This window comes from Pseudophryne corroboree, chromosome 1 (genome assembly GCF_028390025.1).
Source record: "Pseudophryne corroboree isolate aPseCor3 chromosome 1, aPseCor3.hap2, whole genome shotgun sequence".
In the NCBI taxonomy this organism is placed as follows: Eukaryota; Metazoa; Chordata; class Amphibia; order Anura; family Myobatrachidae; genus Pseudophryne; species Pseudophryne corroboree.
Window position 1 is genome coordinate 155,883,185 of NC_086444.1, and position 21,036 is coordinate 155,904,220.

At 42.2% G+C, this 21,036-nt stretch overlaps 1 protein-coding gene across 3 annotated transcripts in view; it reads right to left on the minus strand.

The window, feature by feature from the left end:
• Positions 1-1,443: 1,443 nt before the first annotated feature.
• The window catches only part of IQGAP2 (IQ motif containing GTPase activating protein 2), a 563,967-nt gene continuing 544,374 nt past the window's right edge, over positions 1,444-21,036 (minus strand). For all 3 annotated transcript variants that reach the window (XM_063963716.1, XM_063963722.1, XM_063963718.1), the window contains 6 exons: positions 18,403-18,490; positions 17,315-17,527; positions 14,980-15,140; positions 5,800-5,943; positions 4,057-4,165; positions 1,444-2,611 (listed from right to left, as the gene is read on the minus strand). In XM_063963716.1, the coding sequence (XP_063819786.1) occupies positions 2,498-2,611; positions 4,057-4,165; positions 5,800-5,943; positions 14,980-15,140; positions 17,315-17,527; positions 18,403-18,490 (829 nt within the window). In that variant the 3' untranslated portion in view covers positions 1,444-2,497. The remainder of the gene's footprint in view (positions 2,612-4,056; positions 4,166-5,799; positions 5,944-14,979; positions 15,141-17,314; positions 17,528-18,402; positions 18,491-21,036) is intronic.

The following is a 21,036-nucleotide window of genomic DNA, read 5'->3' on the forward strand; positions in this document are numbered from 1 at the left end:
TTAGCGGCCATTACGGCTACACGGTATTAGTATATAGCTAATGTTAAAAGGTAGATAACGGACTCTATCAAGGGGGAACTGTAGATGTAGCATATCTAGACTTTAGTAAGGCATTTGACACTGTCCCACATCGCAGACTGCTAAATAAACTTGAAAGCGTGGGGGTGGATTACAAAACAGGTTAATGGATAAGAACCTGGTAGCAGGATAGGAGACAGACAGTTGTAGTAAATGGAGTGCAATCTTTGGAAGGAAATGTTACCAGTGGAGTACCCCAGGGATCTGTACTCGGACCAGTTCTCTTTAATATCTTTGTTGGTGACATTGCAAATGGTATTAAAGGGAAAGTATGCCTTTTTGCAGATGACACAAAGAGTTGCAACAGGGTAGACACACCGGGAGGGGTAAAACAAATAATTGATGACCTAGGCTTGAGAAATGGTCAAGAACGTGGCAACTACAGTTTAATGCTAAAAAATGCAAAATCATGCACTTGGGTCTCAAAAACCCAAAGGCTAAATATAGTATCAAGGGTACTATAATGGAAACTACTGAGGAGGAAAGGGATTTAGGAGTCATTATTTCAAGTGACTTAAAGACAGGAAGGCAATGCAACAAAGCAATGAGAAAGGCAAGTCAGATGCTTGGTTGCATAGGGAGAGGAATCAGTAGCAGGAAAAAAGAAGTGATAATGCCACTGTATAGGTCATTAGTACGGCCGCATCTTGAATACTGTGTCCAGTTCTGGAGACCATATCTCCAGAAGGATATAAATACATTAGAGAGTGTACAAAGAAGGGTAACTAAAATGGTGCATGGCCTACATTACAAAACTTACCCGGAAAGGCTAAAAGATCTTAACATGTATAGTTTGGAGGAGAGAAGGGAAAGGGGGGACATGATAGAAACTTTCAAATATACCAAGGGTTTTAACAAAAGTTCAGGAGGGAAACATTCTTCAAAGGAAGAGGAGTATTAGAACTCAAGGACATACACTGAAACTGGAGGGAGGCAGGTTCAGGGGAAATTTAAGGAAAACTTACTTCAAAGTAAAGGGTAGTGGACAAGTGGAAAAGCCTCCCATCAGAGGTGGTAGAGGCTAAGACTGTAGAGCAATTTAAACATGCTTGGGATAGGCATATGAATATCCTTACAAAGAATTAAGGTTCAAAAAGGGTTGACATTACCTAAAGGATAAAAAAGGGGCAGACTAGATGGGCCAAGTGGTTCTTATCTGCCATCAAATTCTATGTTTCTTTGTTTCAAATTCTATGTAACAGAATAACTATACACATAGCATGCTCTGTCCAGTCTTGTAGTCTGCTACAGGTTCCAGAATACAATAGAAACAGAATCCGGTGTACAGATAATTTTTGGGTGAGGTACGTTTGCTCACCATTTTTTTTTTTATTTCTGAGAAGAAAAAAAACTTTACCCAAGGAGTTTTAATGAAACAATGAATTTTATTGCATTAAAAAATAAAGAGAATTACAAAGACGGCGCAATTGACATAAAAAGGCACAAACAAAAAAGTTGTGTAACCCATTCAGTGCCTGAAGAGGACACAATGTACCATAATGCATTGCGTATCCCCCATAACACATAAGCACTGGGACAGCTAAACCTCTGACACTAAAACAGCTACCATTACCCAAGTACCTCGTTGCCATTCAGTACAGACTGACAGAGAATAGAATACATGGGCCAAACCGGCAGTAGTGCATTAACGCGGCAGTCAGGTTCATGCAAAGTTTCATTACAGCAAATGTTCTCTTGCCATTTATAAATTATGAGTTACTAAATAAAACAATATTACAGTATTCCAAAACATTCTATCTTTGCAACGGACAAATGTTGGTTCACCTGACATCGGCAATGACTATTAATAATAATAATAATAATAATAATAAAAATAATCAGATTTTGTTAAGCTAGATTGAAAATCTTGAATCAGGCCTGCTGTGTGTAGATTAACACTATAGACAATAAGCACTTATTATACTCAAACACATTTACATTTTTTTTTTTCTTTTTCATTTTTTTCGGATGAATCTCGATAATAAAAATATATAACAGGTTTATTTCCCTTATATTTTAATTGTGCAGTGAAATTAGAAAATCTAGTAAAACTGAAAGCATTTAATTTCATCTCGTGTTTCTCGTGGTAAAATGATATTATCGGTGACGTGCAGCACTCAATGATCTGTGGCATGCTGTGTCATTTTCACTGGAGCGTCATTTCAGTGTGGAAAAGGTTTAAAATCTACTATGCTCAGTGCAGCCTGGAATCCTCTGTCACTGAAGGGGTTAAAGGCACCATAATAGAATCAGCTTAGAAATGTTGGTCACTTACTACATTTTCTTTTAATTGAAATATTATTTTGTTCACAATTGGACTTTTAATTAATATATTAACTTAAAAATGTTACAAAAAATAATTGATATTGATTTAGATGCAAGCTTTCCTATTAAAAAAACACCAGATTTTTTACATTTTTTATTTTCCATAAAATTTCCTGTTTAAAAGGAATATAAGAAGATTCACATTGACTTTTGCCTTGTCAAATATTTTCATGACAGCGACCCCGTCATACTGCATTTGCAGCAAGTCCTGGAATGTAAAGACAAAAGCAAACAAAAAAGTCAGTAAAGTGTTGAAGAATGTACATTAGGTGTGAAACAGACGATGATACCAGGCAGTTGAAGAGGATAATGGTAATACTACAAGACTATCCGTGTTCTGAACATAAGCTTTCAGGCTTAATAAGATAATAAATATATAAAATACTATAAGAGAAGTCAGCATTCCAGACATCCTAAATAATAAAAAGCTAACGCTGCTCCTCACCTCTATGGGAGGAATTCAATTGTTTTGTGGGCCTGCGGCCACAAGATGGACCTGACAGGGTAATACAAGTATTGCTCCATTCGTGCGCGCACAGCTGGCATTAATGTTATGGTGTTCCGTAATTTTGACAGGCTGGTAAATAGTAGGTTTATATAGGTTATAGGGCCAGTAATCATCCCATCTGCTCCTACAGTCAATGCGTGGGTCAAACTACATAGCTTCCATTTTCTGTCCTGCCCTTGCCATGTCTCGGAGTGCCTGCTGCTACCCCAAAGCAAACACTTCAGTTTCCTACTTACAGGTATTACGCTGCAGCTTGGGAACCTGATAGAGGACTCAGGCCTCCCGGCTGCGGTCCCCCGTAGCAACAGCACAACTTTACTGTTGGGGCTTCTTAAAGGCCAACCTGATTTACCATTCTAAGCTCTCCAAATCAAATACATTTAGATTGTTCAAATTGCTGAACTATATTACCACACATGGAAGTAATGGTCAATGTAGTTAAGAACACCCAGAAATCTCGGGATTTAGTTCAGAAACATCAGGGAAGCATCTGGTTGCCTAAACCTCAAGGGCCTGACTCAGAAATACACGCTAACTGCATGCTATGCCAATATTTACGCAGTTGTCCGATGTTACTGATGATACTGTGCATATATCCGATGGTTACTGCTGGAAGACACAGAGGGAATTTGGACGCAAGAGCTGTGGATTTCAGCTGGCGTTCCGGAGAGGTAACATGGGTGAATAGGCAGACTCGGGCATGTAGCCAACAGTGACCGTGTCTAAAGATGTAATAGTGCAGACACAGGACGCCATGTTCAGAAATGTAATCTGCCATAGGGCTAATGCAAACTTCTATAGTGCGACCAAAGACGCAGAGAGACGGATTAGCGCTGCTCACTAGGGGTCTCAGTAGTAAGATCGTCAGTTGCAGCATCTCTGAATAAGAGACTGAGGGAGAGATGTACTAAGCTTTCAAAAGTGATAAATTGCACGGTGATAAAGTACCAGCCAATCAGCTCCTAACTGCTTTGTGACAGGCTGGGTTTGAAAAATGACAGGAGTTGATTGGCTGGTACTTTATCACCGTGCAATTTATCACTTTTCAAGGCTTACTACATCTGGCCCTGAGGAACCTATTCAGCTTCAGTTGCAGTTTTGCTAAATTATCAAAATGATTATTTCCGCTCGTTTGATTCAGTTACCTGAAAGTGAAGCTGGACTTTTTCCATTTCAACACCAAGAAACTTTGCTTTAACTTCAAAGTCGCCAACTTCGTCACCAGGCGTGATGTCAAATAGAACATTTTTAAACCTGGTAAAGAAGGGAGACAGTGGAATGAATGTGTGGTACAATAAATACTATTGTTATCTTACAGATAAATCCATGCAAAACTACACAATCCTCAAAGTAACAAGTAATTGCAATCCCAACTACAAGTGAAATAAGAGAGACTATAGTGTAACTAACCCAGAGGACAATTCCAAGTGCAGGTGCTAACTGTGCTTACAGGAGAGGTATGAGGAAAGAGGCATGAACACTCCAACCCAGACCTAGAATTGTACTGTAACACCACTATGCCTCACCTAGCAGAAATCTGAGGATCATGGACTGGAGTAATCATTACCCCCATTTATGAGGAACTTGCCACCCCATGCGCCCTCCACAGAGGAGACTGGAGATTAGAGAATTAGGAACGTCACCCTCTGGCAAGAGCACTGACTGGGCAGTGTCCATCATCCAGTCACTGCTTTTAACCACTTAAAACCACACGGTCGCATGGGATGCGACTGCAGCCAGCTGGTCAGCCCGCAGTGTCCCCTGGCTTTTAAATAGGAATTCATTTCTGCACATGTGCAAAACGGATTTCCTCTGTCTCCCAGGGCCCCCAGGTAGTGATGTAGCAGTCCGTGACTGCAGAATTCACTGCCGGACTTGAGCCCCAGAATGCTGTGAGGAGAGAAACTTAATTCTCCCCTGAGAAGTATTTCTCTTACCTCTGCACGTACAGAGATCAGCTGCAGCAGGTGGAGACTGAGCATCAGTCCCCCCCGACACACACTCTGCTTGTGGTGGAGTGGAAGGAGTAATGCCTCCAAGGGCACATCTTGCACTGGGGTGGGGCTGTAATACCCCATGAAAGTCATTTGACTCTGGTGCTTGGAGGAGAGAGGGAGGGGTTAAATTAGTCTAAGAAATGTGCACAGGTCACAATGGGAGGAGTGGTGCATAAAACAGTGATGTACTATACCAGTAATATACTAGTCTCATACTGAGGCAGCAGCTATAGCTGTCCTCTCATACTGAGGTAGCAGCTATGGCTGGCCTCTCATACTGAGGCAGCAGCTATGGTTGGCTTCTCATACTGAGGCAGCAGCTATGGCTGGCTTCTCATACTGAGGCAGCAGCTATGGCTGGCCTCTCATACTGAAGCAGCTACGGCTGGCCTCTCATACTGAAGCAGCTACGGCTAGCCTCTCATACTGAAGCAGCTACGGCTAGCCTCTCATACTGAAGCAGCTACGGCTAGCCTCTTATACTGCAGCAGCTACGGCTAGCCTCTTATACTGCAGCAACTACGGCTGGCCTCTTATACAGCAGCAGCTATGGCTGGCCTCTCATACTGAAGCAGCTACGGCTGGCCTCCTATGCTGCAGCAGCTACGGCTAGCCTCTTGTACTGCAGCAGCTACGGCTAGCCTCCTATACTGCAGCAGCTACGGCTGGCCTCTTATACTGCAGCAGCTACTGCTAGCCTCTTATACTGCAGCAGCTACTGCTAGCCTCTTATACTGCAGCAGCTACGGCTAGCCTCCTATATTGCAGCAGCTACTGCTAGCCTCTTATACTGCAAGGTCTCAACTTACAAAATGACAGGAGATCTAATAATCGTCTTAACTCTGTACAGCGATCACATGTATTTCCACAATGTTTACAACTAGTGCTCACTGATTGGTCTGCAGCCCCTCGATCTCCAGTATAACGCCCTTCTCGTGTAGTCTCGCTGCCGTGTATTTCAGGGCTGACCGTTTAATTTTCTTGCTGCTTTTCTCTTCCCCTTTCCCATCCATTTTAATAGAACGCCTTGAATTCCTGTGGACAATACAACAATGATACAGAAGATCAGTAAGAGTCCATTTAGCATATGGGACTCAAAAAGGAACACACACGTTTAATATGCACCGGGCCTTTACACACTAGCAATAGGTAAACAGAGTAAAACTTCTTGAGGTGACGCTAAAGGAGTGCAATTTTTATACTTCTATGTATTTAGGAAGACATTGGGGCTGATGGTGTGGGGGTGTACACGCCCACACACAGGGATGAACTGGGGACATGAAGCAGCCCAGGCAACCCATTTATTGTGCTCACTGCAGACACGCACAATGGGGGTGCAGTCACAGCTTACGGGGGAGTGCCATGAGTAAGGGGGGCCATGGGCTGCATGCACCCCACCCTATGAGTGGTGAGTGCAGATATTGCACCCCGCTTCTGGGGTGGCGAGTGCTGTGGTTTTCTAGATTTGTTTGTATATTACGGGGTTAATCTTTGGTTAACTCTTATTAACTGTGGTCACAGGCCTTTTCATGCACCCCTGTGTAATCTCAATTGTTCTAAACCTGTGTCAGCTGCTCCTTAGTAATTTAGCCAGTGTCAGGTGACTAGTGTACCTTTTAAAAGCCATTCGATGTTTGGCAGATACACATTAAACCTAGTGGGCATGTGTGCAGTATATTATGTGTGATACAGTTGCCAGGTTTTAATTTTTGAGACTTTGTGATAGTGTAGGACCTGCAAGAAGGTGGGGTACCTTGGCGAGCGGTATGCAGGCTTCCGTTAATTGGCCAATTCACTAACTAAACCCCCATCATTTATTTATTGATGTTGTGAGGATAAGTGAGCTTGCTATGGTGAGCGCTGAACTTTCTGTTTGTGTATGTATATATATATATATATATATATACATACATACATACATACACACACACACACACACAGTTGTGCTCATAAGTTTACATACCCTAGCAGAATTTGTGATTTTCTGGCCATTTGTCAGAGAATATGAATGATAACTCACAAACTTTTCTTTCACTCATGGTTAGTGGTTGGGTGAAGCCATTTATTGCATAAAAGGGATGGGGAGAATGGGATATGCTCTGCACCAGCTTTGACAACGTTAACTTGCAGAAAACGGCCCCAATCAATATCCTTCAATAAGACGATCAGTGTTTACTGGATATTTGGGGGTGCACCCTGAGACAATAATATCATACAGAAGAAAAAGGAGAGCAAAGAATGTCTCTTTGTTGGCGCACATTGAATAATTTTAAAATTTAACTTTTAATAAGTTCATTAAGATTGTTCCAAAAAGACGAAATTTTGACAATACAATACAACAAATACTAACTGTGAGTGAAATAACAAAATAAAGTGAATTTCTTAAAACCAAAGGCTCGCTACCTGTGTCATGTATTATACTTGATTAGTATAGTAAGAAACAATTCAATGTGCGCCAACAAAGAGACATTCTTTGCTCTCCTTTTTCTTCTGTATGAAGCCATTTATTGTCAAACAACTGTGTTTACCCTTTTTAAATCATAATGACAACAGAAACTACCCAAATGACCCTGATCAAAAGTTTACATACCCTGGAGATTTTGGCCTGATAACATGTACACAAGTTGACACAAACGTGTTTGAATGGCTACTAAAGGTAACCATCCTCACCTGTGATCTGTTTGCTTGTAATCAGTGTGTGTGTATAAAAGGTCAGTGAGTTTCTGGACTCCTGAAAGACCCTTGCATCTTTCATCCAGTGCTGCACTGACGTGTCTGGATTCTGAGTCATGGGGAAAGCAAAAGAATTGTCAAAGGATCTGCGGGAAAAGGTAATTGAACTGTATAAAACAGGAAAGGGATATAAAAAGATATTAAAGCAATTGAGAATGCAATCAGCAGTGTTCAAACTCTAATTAAGAAGTGGAAAATGAGGGATTCTGTGGAAACCAAATCACGGTCAAGTAGACCAACAAAAATTTCAGCCACAACTGCCAGGAAAATTGTTCGGGATACATAGAAAAATCCAAATATAACTTCAGCTGAAATACAGGACTCTCTGAAAAAAAGTGGCGTGGTTGTTTCAAGATGCGCAATAAGGAGGCATTTGAAGAAAAATGGGCTGCATGGTCGAGTCGCCAGAAGAGTGAAAGAGTGATAGAAAAGTTTGTGAGTTATCATTCATATTCTCTGAAAAGTGGCCAGAAAATCACAAATTCTGCTAGGGTATGTAAACTTATGAGCACAACTGTGTGTGTGTGTGTGTGTGTGTGTGTGTGTGTGTGTGTGTGTGTATATATATATATATATATATATATATATATATACATACACATATATACACTTTTTTTATGTGCTGGTTTATGTGGACTATCTGCATTTTCTATATATACAGTGCATCTGGAAGGTATTCACAGCGCTTCACTTTTTCCACATTTTGTTACAGCCTTATTCCAAAATGGAATAAATTAATTTTTCCCTCAAAATTCTACACACAATACCCCATAATGACAATGTAAAAAAAGCTTTTTTGAGATTTTTGCAAATTTAACAAAAAAATAAAAAAAGCATTCACAGCCTCTGCTCAATACTTTGTTGATGCACCTTTGTCAGCAATTACAGCCTCAAGTCTTTTTGAATATGATGCCACAAGCTTGGCACACCTATCTTTGGCCAGTTTTGCCTATTCTTCTTTGCAGCATCTCTCAAGGTTGGATGGGACGTGTCGGTGCACAGCCATTTTCACATCTCTCTAGAGATGTTCAATCGGATTCAATTCTGGGCTCTGGCTGGACCACTCAAGAACATTCACAGAGTTGTCCTGAAGCCACTCCTTTGATAACTTGGCTGTGTGCTTAGGGTCGTTGTCATGCTGAAAGATAAACCATCGCCCCAGTCTGCGGTCAAGAGCGCTCTGGAGCAGGTTTTCATCCAAGATGTCTCTGTACATTGCTGCTATCATCTTATTTATTTATTAACTGTTTCTTATATAGCGCAGCAAATTCCGCTTTACATTTGGAAATAACAATGATATAACAAAACAATGATATAACAAAACTGGGTAATAACAAACAGTCATAGAGGTAGGAAGGCCCTGCTCGCAAGCTGACAATCTGTAGGGAAATAGGCATGGATACACAAGGATAGGTGCTATCTATTGCATAGTTGTCCACTAGATTGCAAAGGTTCTTGGTGGGCTGTATGATATGGTCATATAGCAATGATGAACCGGGGTTGAGAGGAAGGGAAAGTAAAGAATGAGAAGACATGTGAGGAAATGTGTGGACTCTGCAGAGTGGATGCAATTTGATAGGAAGGTTTATGAAAGTTGTGTGTGTGGTTCTGGAATTTGATATGCTTGCCTGAAGAGGTGAGTTTCAGGGAACGCTTGAAGGTTTGGAGACTAAAGGAGAGTCTTATTGTGCATGGTAGGGCATTCCATAGAGTGGGTGCAGCCCAATGAAAGTCCTGCAATCGTGAGTGGGAGCGAGTAATGAGTGTGGATGAGAGACGCAGGTCTTGTGAAGCTCGAAGAGGTTGGGTTGGGAGATATTTTGAGATAAGCGAAGTGATGTACATTGGTGTAGTTTGGTTAATGGCCTTGTGTGTGAGTAAAAGTATTTTATATTGAATAAGGTAGAATACAGGTAACCAATGGAGGGACTGACAGAGTGGATCTTTTGCAGATGATGAACGTCTAGCGAGGAAGATTAGCCTTGCAGCTGCATTCAGAATGGATTGTAGTGGTGAGAGTCTCGTTTTAGGAAGACCAGTTAGGAGAATATTGCAATATTGCAATGCAGGAGATAATGAGAGCATGGATTAGAGTTTTAGCAGTGTCTTATGTAAGGTATGGTTGTATTTTGGATATGTTTTTTAGATGCATGTAACATGATTTTGAGACAAATTGAATGTGGGGAACAAAGGACAGATCAGAGTCAAGGATGACACCTAGGCAGCGAGCTTGTGGGGTAGGGTAGATTGTCGAGTTTTCAACAGTGATAGAGATATCAGGTTGGTACCTACTATTGGCCGGTGGAAATATAATTAACTCTATTTTTGAAATATTAAGTTTGAGGTGGCGAGATGTCATCCAAGATGAAATGGCAGAAAGGCATTCAGTGACACGGCCCAGTACAGATATGGACAAATCAGGGGAGGATAGGTAGATTTGAGTATATCATCTGCGTACAGATGATACTGAAATCCAAAAGAGCGGATTAGTTTACCAAGAGATGAGGTATAGATAGAGAAAAGCAGACGACCCAAGACTGAGCCTTGCGGTACTCCAGCTGAAAGAGGTAGCGAAGAGGAGGTAGATTCAGAGAAGCAAACAATGAAGGAGCGATTAGATAGGTAGGATAGGAACCAAGAAAGGGCTGTGTCTTTAAGACCTAGGGATTGTAGTGTTTGTATGAGAAGAGAGTGGTCAACAGTGTCTTTCCCTCTATCCTGACTAGTCTCCCAGTTCCTGACGCTGAAAAACATCCCCACAACATGATGCTGCCACCACCATGCTTCACTGTAGGGATGGTATTGGCCTGGTGATGAGCGGTGCCTGGTTTCCTCCAAACGTGATAACTGGCATTCACTCCAAAGAGTTCAATCTTTGTCTCATCAGACTATAGAATTTTGTTTCTCATGGTCAGAGTCCTTCAGGTACATTTTGGCAAACTCCAGGCAGGCTGCCATGTGCTTTTTACTAAGGAGTGGCTTCTGTCTGGCCATTTTACCATACAGGCCTGATTGGTGGATTGCTGCACAGATGGTTGTCCTTCTGGAAGGTTCTCCTCTCTCCACAGAGGAATGCTGTAGCTCTGACAGAGTGACCATCGGGTTCTTGGGTCACCTCCCAGACTAGGGCCCTCCCCCCCCGATTGCTCTGTTTAGACGGCCGGCCAGCTCTAGGAAGAGCCCTGGTGGTTCCGAACTTCTTCCATTTACGGATGATGGAGGCCACTATGCTCATTTGGACCTTCAAAGCAGCAGATGTTTTTCTGTACCCTTCCCCAGATTTGTGCCTCGAGATAATCCTGTCTTGGAGGTCTACAGACAATTCCTTTGACTTCATGCTTGGTTTGTGCTCAGACACGCACTGTCAAGTGTGGGACCTTATATAGACAGGTGTGTGCCTTTCCAAATCATATCCAATCAACTGAATTTACCACAGGTGGACTTCAATTAAACTGTAAGAACATCTCAAGGATGATCGGTGAAAACAGGATGCACCTGAGCTCAATTTTGAGCTTCATAGCAAAGGCTGTGAATACTTATGTACATGTTATCTCACAGTTTTTTTATTTTTAATAAATTTGCAAAAACCTAAAAAAAACTTTTTTCACATTGTCATGGGGTATTGTGTGTAGAATTGTGAGGGAAAAAATGAATTGATTGCATTTTGGAATAAGGCTGTAACATAACAAAATGTGGAAAAAGTGAAGCGCTCTGAATACTTTCCGGATGCACTCTCTGCCTTCCATTACATTTCTTCCCCCTAACTGTACTTGATGTTTTGTATTCATTTTTTGTACCTCATTATGAACTGAAAGAAAGGTTTGTCTACAAGCCAAATGAAAACTAGATATATACCGAGCTAGAGTATGTTTGCTACAGTAGTTGGAGGGCCCTGGGTAGCCTCCAGACCAGTTTATTCTCAATTTAGATTTACATAAAGGTATGACCCAAAGTAGATGCAATTATGTAGTGTAGCAAGAAATTACGGGTCATTCAGTAAGAATAGCAGGCGTTAGTGAACAAAACGGGGGAGGAGTAGGGGGGAGGAATAGAGCAGACGGCAAGGGTAGTAATATGGGAACGAACAAGTTTTTTAGAACAGGCCTGGCCAACCTGTGGCTCTCCAGATGTTGCGAAACTACACATCCCAGCATGCCCTGCCACAGTTTTAGCATTCCCTAATAGCAAAACTGTGGCAAGGCATGATGGGACTTGTAGTTTTACAACAGCTGGAGAGCCACAGGTTGGCCAGGCCTGTTTTAGAATAACAATATCCAACAACGATAACGGGTCATCTTTACTGCATAAGAATTACGATGTCCCTACCATAAGGGGAAATACATATCTCAATTGTATGTATGTAAATGCTAGTAGCCTTACAAGTAAAAAGGGGAACTAGAAATCCTCGCAGCAAGCAGGGAATATGATATTATAGCCATTACTGAAACGTGGTGGGACGAATCTCAAGATTGGATAGTCAATCTAGAGGGTTACACGCTGTACAGGAGAGACAGACTAAATATGTCTTTATGTAAAGCCATTTCTAAAACCTGTTATACGGGAAGATATTCAAGAAGGGACTGTAAATACTATTGAGACGTTATGGGTAGAAATTTCATGCGGGGGTAAAGAAATAAAGAAGTTCTTATTGGGGTTATGCTACAGGCCGCCTGGTATTAATGTGTCTGACGAGAAATTGTTACTGAACCAAATTGAAAGAGCAGCAGGAGTAGGAGACATAGTAGTGATGGGAGACTTTAACTATCCCGAGATAAACTGGAAAATCAATTCATGTGATACTGCTAGGGGCAATATGTTTTTAAACACGCTAAATGAGAATTACTTAGTTCAATTAATCGAGGAACCAACTAGGTACAATGCAATCTTAGACCTGGTATTAACTAACAATGGGGAATTGGTATCAAATATTGAAGTAGGAGAGCCCATAGGTAATAGCGACTACAATATGGTCACATTCAATATCAGTTTTCATAAGCAGTCCTATACTGGCTCAACTGGGACTCTAAACTTTAGCAAAGCCAACTTTGACATGATGAAGGAAGCGTTAAGAGACATTGAATGGCAAATTCTGTTTCAAGGAAAAAAATACTACAGAGAAATGGGATGTATTAAAATCCCTGCTAATTAATAATACTCGTAAATTTATTCCCACCAGCAGCAAAAAAAGGAATAAAAATCCCAAACCAATGTGGTTTAACAAAAATATAAAGGAATTAATGGACAAAAAAAAAGACGAGCATTTAAAAAATACAAATCTGAGGGGGATGAGGAGTCATTTCAACACTATAAGGACTGTAACAAAATATGCAAAAAAGGAATAAGAGCGGCTAAAGTAGAAATTGAAAGACTAGTAGCAAAGGAAAGCAAAGCGAATCCCAATTTTTTTTTTTTTTTTTTTTTAAGTACATCAACAGTAAGAGACTAAAGGAGGAGAGTATTGGCCCTTTAAAGGACAAGAGGGGAGTCTTAATCAAAAGTGATAATGACATAGCAAACAAACTAAACAAGTTATTTTCAACAGTATTTACCAGAGAGGACCAAATGCTGGGTCTAACACAAAATCTCAACAAAGATAATGTCCCACTGCTAAATGCTTATTTGTGTGAGGAGGTAGTCTGTTACCGATTAAAAAAGTTAAAGATTAATAAGTCACCTAGTCCCGATGGAATTCATCCGAGGGTTCTTATGGAGCTGCACGCTGAACTAGCAAGACCTCTATTTTTGATCTTCATGGATTCGGTTAAATTGGGTATGGTTCCCAAGGACTGGCGTATAGCGGAGGTACGGCCGATATTTAAAAAGGGGAGCAAAGCTGAACCAGGTAATTATAAACCAGTTAGTCTTACATCTATTGTGGGGAAAGTATTGGAAGGTATTCTAAGGGACAGTATTCAAAAGTTCTATGAAGCAAATAAGGTCACTAAAAGGAACCAACATGGATTTGTGAAGGACAGATCATGTCAGACCAACTTACTTGGCTTTTATGAAACAGTAAGTGCGAACTAGGATCAGGGTAAGGAGGTGGATATAATCTTTTTAGACTTTGCCAAAGCTTTCAACACTGTACCACACATGCGTCTTATCTATAAGCTACAAGAAATAGGGCTAGGAAGCACAATATGCACTTGGGTCAGTAATTGGTTAGATAATAGGGAGCAGCGCATTGTGGTCAATGGATCATTTTCAAATTGGACTAAAGTACTAAGTGGTGTGCCACAAGGTCTGTACTTGGACCATTTTTGTTAAACATTTTCATCAACGACCTAACAGTAGGTCTAGAGAGCATGGTGTCAATTTTCGCAGACGATACCAAATTGTGTAAGGTTATAAATACGGAGGGGGATGCTGAGTTTCTTCAGAACGACTTCACTAAACTGGAAACATGGGCAGCAAAGTGGAGAATGAGATTCAACACAGACAAGTGTAAGGTAATGCACTGTGGGGGCAAGACCAAAAATTACAACTACATACTAAATGGGGTAATATTAGGGGATTCTGTACTGGAAAAAGACTTCGGGGTTCACATAGATAACAAATTAAGCCGCAGTACCCAAAGTAGGAGTGCAGCAAAGAAGGCTAATAAGATATTAGCATGCATAAAACGGGGAATTGATGCAAGGGACGAGAGTATTGTACTCCCATTACATAAATCACTAGTGAGACCACATCTTGAATACTGTGTGCAATTTTGGGCACCATATTACAAAAAGGATATCCTGGAGCTTAGGTTAGAGGAGAGGAGTTTCCGCACATTGAGGCGAAAAGGTTTTTTCACAGTAAGGACAATACGTGTTTGGAATTCCTTGATTGAGAGAGTAGTAACTGCGGACTCAGTCAACACCTTTAGGAATGGGTTAGATAAATTCCTATTGGATAAAGATATTCAGGGTTATGGTGCGTAGGCACACATTATAGTTAATTTAACTAGTCCTAACATAAAAATAACTAGTCCTATAATAAGACTGCATAGGAGACCACAAATAGGTTGAACTTGATGGACATTTGTCTTTTTTCAACCTTAGCTACTATGTTACTATGTAGTGTAGGAGCACCAGAGCAGAGACGCCTTGCCGTGACTGGTGGGTTACCATAGGTTTGCAAACGTATGTAACTGAGATCTCTGCATTAATAATGTCATGAAGGATGCAAGTATCTTTTGCTGGTTCATTGCCATATGCTGGGGGAATTAATTTGTTTGTTTTTCCTAGTCTAGATTAACCCCTTCCTTACATGCACCTGTGGTGGAACAATAAATTCATTTGAGCAACTACTATCTGTGCATCATGTGTTTGCTACACATAGGCAGTTAGAACATACTTCCTGGTCAAGTTGTCCAGACAGGTCTTGATATACGTGTTATAATAGGTAATCTGGTCCTCAAAGAATGCGGTCTTGGAGTTTAGGGCATTGAGTGTTTGCTGTAATTTTACAAGTTCAGCCTTTCTCCGCTGCCGATGGCGTCTTTGGTTTCGGATATCCTGTGAAGATATAGAATAAGCAGCCATGTGTTATATTAGGCTGTAACCTTAGACTACATGTGCTACAAAAATAGTGTGTCTTTTCTAATGTTAGCCAGACGTGTACAAATACACATACAGTGATTCAGAGTATGGTTTTAATGATCTGAACATAAATGTGTCCAAATTGAATACATAGATTTTGTCAACCGTCAATATGCCGACACGGCTGTAATGTTAAAGCATTTTAACTGTGTTGACATTAGAACTGTAAACAGGATCATAAAGCAGCATGTTTAGAGTTATAATGTGACACAGGTATGCTTTAACGAACATTATAACACTTTGTCAGCATTAAGCAGACGTCATCCTCCCAATGACATATTAACGACTTCCCACCCAAATTGTGCTTATGCTTTAAGGGGGGTACTCACGGAGCAATAATCTAAGCAATCTGACAAGATTGCTTAGATTTTAAGCATGATCGCTCCGTGTGTACCCCCTACAGCGATAGCGATGCGCGGGGCTATCGCTGCTGCTAGATTGGCCTGCATGCAGGCTCAATAAAGCAGGTCGCTCATTTCACCCGCTGGCTGAAATGAGCACCCCCCCGCACGCTCAGCACACATCGCGCTGTGCAGAGCGGGGAGAGCTGTGTGCTGAGCGATTCGCTCAGCACACATCTCTCCCTAGATCTGCCCGTGAATTCGAGCCTTAAGGAATGAAGAACTACTAGAGGGCGGAGGCTACTATTTGGAGTACAGGTATAGGAATCCTTCCTTTAGACAGCACTAATATATCTAGTGTGAGGTGGCTCTAATAGAATAATAATATAGAGCTGCCTTATAAGATCCAGTTTACATTCACGTAAATACAGTAGTGCTCAGAAAAAGTCCTTTCCTGGTGGTGAGTGTCACCATGATGTCACTGCTCCTCACTGCAACCCCTTCATGTTGAGCGCAGTGTGCAGTGGTTAGGAAGTGAGTGCAACTATTTCTGGCAATCTCTTTGGATCACCAGACTGTCTCATAATACTGGGCTAATGGGTGGATCCCAGTATTATCCAGTGCATATATTTATGTGTAACCAGAGTCTGCAGCACCGTTGTTTATACAGATGTGTCCTCATACCCTACTGCTACAGTTGTCAAAACAGTCCATCTCAACATGCCAGTTTGGCTTGAATCTAGTAGTGCCTGGTGTCTTTTTCACCCAGAAATGCATCTTAGTCGCAGTATGATGTGTCTATGATGCACCAGGGGAATGTGCTAATTAATTTGATTATGTGACACTTGTACATCTGTGTGTGACTGAGTCTGCGTATGTATATGAAGTGCTACAATGCAGCAAGTCCTGATGTGCTTTGTATACAGACTCAGTCACACACAGATATACAAGTGTTGCAAATCAAATTAACCAGAGCAATCTCCTGGTGCATCGTAGCCGCATCACACTGAAACAGAAGCATTGCAGGCAAAAAAGATGCCTGTGGCTAGCAGCGTTACACCACACGTGGCGGCTCGAGGCAAGGTGTATGAAGACACATCTGTATTAGGCATGTGTTTGAGAGGTGATAAAGAACAATGGGGCAGATGTATTAAGCCTGGAAAAGGGATAAGGCAGTGATAAGTGGAAGGTGATAACGTACCAGCCAATCACTACGGGTTTGAAAAATGACAGTTAGGAGCTGATTAGCTGGTGCGTTATCACCTTCCACTTATCACTGCTTTATCACTTCTCCAGGCTTAATACATCTGCCCCACAGTGCATTGTGGGTAGATAAGGAACATACAAAGTAACATACCTTCCAACTATCCCACTGTCCCAGCCATGAGTCACAGTGTTCCACGGTAGGTATGAGCACACACTGCTGCTCTACATAGCCAGTGATAGATGCTGCATCTATTCATGTAGGGGGGAGCCTGGGGACAGCCCAGCATCTTGGATAGTGCTGGGCATGCCCTCACAGTGATGTGAATGGAGGTGCATCGGGGCGCCACCTCTTTCTCAAAGACCCCACCCCCTTTTGGGCCACACGCAGGGTCCCGTTTTCAGGCACACAAAAGTTGGAAGGTATGAAGTAAGGAGAGAGACGGCTTATAAACATGCACAATTCTATATAACGAGGAATGATAGAGGGAATAACATGCAGTCTGAGAGAGATGTACAGGTATAAAAATATTCAAAATGTAGAACCTTCGCAATCTCATTAATGATCTCTTGGTACTTTGTCCCCTCTGTCACTAGTCCGGCTTGTTCTAAAGTCCGGAGATTTCTAAGTATTTTCCTCTTCTTTTGCTCCAAGGGGAGCTGACCATCTTCCAGCACAGACTGGCTCCTCTTCATTCTATCTGGAGTCTTGGCGTCCAGAGCTGCTCGCTTCTCAATGACCTTTAGGTGTTCATTTTCCTGAAAACAGATTATGTCAAATATTGTGCCCATTACACAATCAACGCAAAGTGACATGTAGCAGAGAGCCAGAGGGTCTCTAAGTGCATTGATCTAAAAATCCGCCTTAGCAAAAATAATGATGTTTAATTGTTCACATCCCACACAAAGTTTCCAGGAATTATTCATGTATGCCAGTAATGGGGCTCAGCTGTTATGTGCATTCAGCCTTAGAGGAGACAGAGATATAAACAGAGTCTACATTTCTGAAGGGACATTTACTATTCCTTATGCCCAATAGGTCATCACGCTAGGTTATGCTCCATTTATACACAGTGCATTTACACCTATTACTTATTGCAATGCATCACTAAGAAGTAACATTCAGAACAGCCCGAGGCGCGGTGACACAGAACAGCCCGAGGCGCGGTGACACAGAACAGCCCGAGGCGCGGTGACACAGAACAGCACGAGGCGCGGTGACACAGAACAGCACGAGGCGCGGTGACACAGAACAGCCCGAGGCGCGGTGACACAGAACAGCCCGAGGCGCGGTGACACAGAACAGCCCGAGGCGCAGTGACACAGAACAGCCCGAGGCGCAGTGACACAGAACAGCCCGAAGCGCAGTGACACAGAACAGCCCGAAGCGCAGTGACACAGAACAGCCCGAAGCGCAGTGACACAGAACAGCCCGAAGCGCAGTGACACAGAACAGCCCGAAGCGCAGTAACACAGAACAGCCCGAAGCGCAGTGACACAGAACAGCCCGAAGCGCAGTGACACAGAACAGCCCGAAGCGCAGTGACACAGAACAGCCCGAAGCGCAGTGATACTGAATAGCCCGAGGTGCAGTGACACAGAACAGTCCGAGGTACAGTGACACATGATCTTACCTGTGGAGAAGAAGCAGCAGTTTCCAAAATCTCTAGCAGTCTTTCTCCGGGCTGTGTGCGGATCACATCTACAATCAACTTTTTAGTCCTACAAGTAAAATATAGATCAAGTTTTACAGTAGCCACAAGTAATGTTACCTTTTCTACAATCCCTGGGATTTTATGTTGATATACTGTATGTCTATTCTTTATTCTTAAATTAATGATATTTATATATCATATATATTAATTAGGGTCTAATGTAGAGCTGGTAGCAAAGAGGGCATAAATGACTCAAAAGAAAACTGTGCAGGGAAATTAGAGTAATTACATACATATGCAGAACTGTGTTCATCTGGAGACATATAAACCCTGAATTGCGTCATGTGTGCCTACAGTAGTTTACTACAAGTCATCATTATTATCACGTTCTTCTACCTGCCCTGCAGCAGGTACAAAAGATACACCTCTCCTGTATGCGGACTTGTTTGTCTACATGGGACACATTTTCCTTTGATCACAAGAGAACATTCTACACCCAGCTGTAAGGTGTGAAGTGTTCACGATGAGTGCAGCTCTTCTCAGCAGACTCTGCGGGCGTTTGAATTGTGGGCACCAGCAGCGCAAGTTTATACCAGGTACGCTACCCAAACTGGCCTACTCACTCTGCATCAACCCCTTAAGCTGGGTACACACTACACAATGGGGGTAATTCTGAGTTGATCGCAGCAGCAAGTTTGTTAGCAATTGGGCAAAACCATGTGCAGTGCAGGGGAGGCAGATATAACACGTGCAGAGAGTTAGATTTGGGTGGGTTATTTTGTTTCTGTGCAGGGTAAATACTGGCTGCTTTATTTTTACACTGCAATTTAGATTTCAGTTTGAACACACCCCACCCAAATCTAACTCTCTCTGCACATGTTATATCTGCCCACCCTGCAGTGCACATGGTTTTGCCCAACTGCTAAAAAATTTCCTGCTGCGATCAACTTGGAATTACCCCCAATATGTGTACCCAGCAACATCAGCAGCAATGCATACACACTTGCCGATGCCAGCAGCAATGGAGTGACGGCAGCCATGCTAGAGATGTCTTCCATTTTTCCCGTATATAGGGTCGATGTCGCTGATGACCCACGGGCTAATGTTATCGCACCTATCTACCAAACAATTGGGTAATCGCAGCCTGCACGCTCCTGTTTATCGCACCTATCCAAATCAGAGAAAACTGCAATTGTGCGATAATTCTAGCCGGCAAAAGCATAGGGAAAATTGGGGACATGTGCCTGTACCCCCAAAAATGGCAAACTAATATAGGAAAACATTATAGAAGTCTATTAGTGGCCATAATATAACTAATTGGTGTTATTAAATTGGGTCAAATGGCTGTTATATGCATTTTGTATTTTTTTTTATCTGAAAAAAAAAAGGGGGAAATGGACCGATTACTCCAACCAGCAAGTCTGAAAACACTTGTCCCACTCCTAAAGCACCCCAATATGCCTGTCCCATACCTTGTACCCCAATTTCCACAAGCATTTTTTGCCCCCCCCCAATGAAATGTCATTATTGGATAATTGAAAATAACTCAAATATTTCAGTGCCTAATTCAGTGGTTCCCAAACTGTGTGCCTAGGCACCCTGGGGTGCCACTAGGCTCTTGCAGGGGTGCCTCTGGGTTTCTGATCCAGGACCATATCAAATTATTTATGGTCAGAGTGACAAGCAAAACCAGTGCTATTGGCTGCCATTCATAAATCATGTGGACAATCAGAAGCACCACTGTACACCACCACATAACTGACCCTAAGGATGACAGGTACTCACAATTTACTTAATTGGGGTGCCTTGAAAAAAAATGCTGATACTCTAGGGCGCCGTAATTCCAGAAAGTTTGGGATCTACTGGCCTAATAAGTCATTGCGGGGGAGAAGGGGGTGTCCCAGGGGTTCTGACAGTTTTAGCGCTACATACAGATGGAGACTTCCTCATCTTTGCCCTTAATAGGATTAAGTGAGCCAGGGCAGTCAGACTTAATCCCCTGCTGTATTGTTCTCTCTTATTGTATTGCAGCTGAGAACAATTGATGAAGCCTACATGAGCGTGGCTCCATCTGTATCACTAGCTCAAAGCTGGTAATGAGAAATCCGCGATAAACCCTATGGAGACTTTTTGCCAATAAACTATTGCAAAACTGCGATATCGCTGCTAATAGGATACCCCCCTTAGTCAGTATTATTATTATTATAACAACAATAATAATAACAACAATAACAACAACAACATAAGGTCTCCTCGTCTGGGCGGGGCGAGCAGGGCATTTATCCTGGACGCCGTTACAGTCCTGTCTGAATGGTGTACCGCCTGTCAGGGCAGTACCCACCATAGAACTGTTAACTGGACTAGGTGTCCTGTCCCTTCCCCCCGTTGGCGCTGCAATTAAATCCCTATTGCCAGGTGGCCGCTGGCTGCGATGCATGTTACACATCACTGACAGTGCTCACAGCTCCATTCTCTGTCCCCTAGCTCTCGCACTATGGGGCTATTCAGAGATTGACACAAAGATCAACACCTGGAGCAGGAAACGTAGGCATGTCATGCCCGTTTTCAGGGCATCACAATGACGTCACCTACATTTCCTACGTCAGGAAGCAT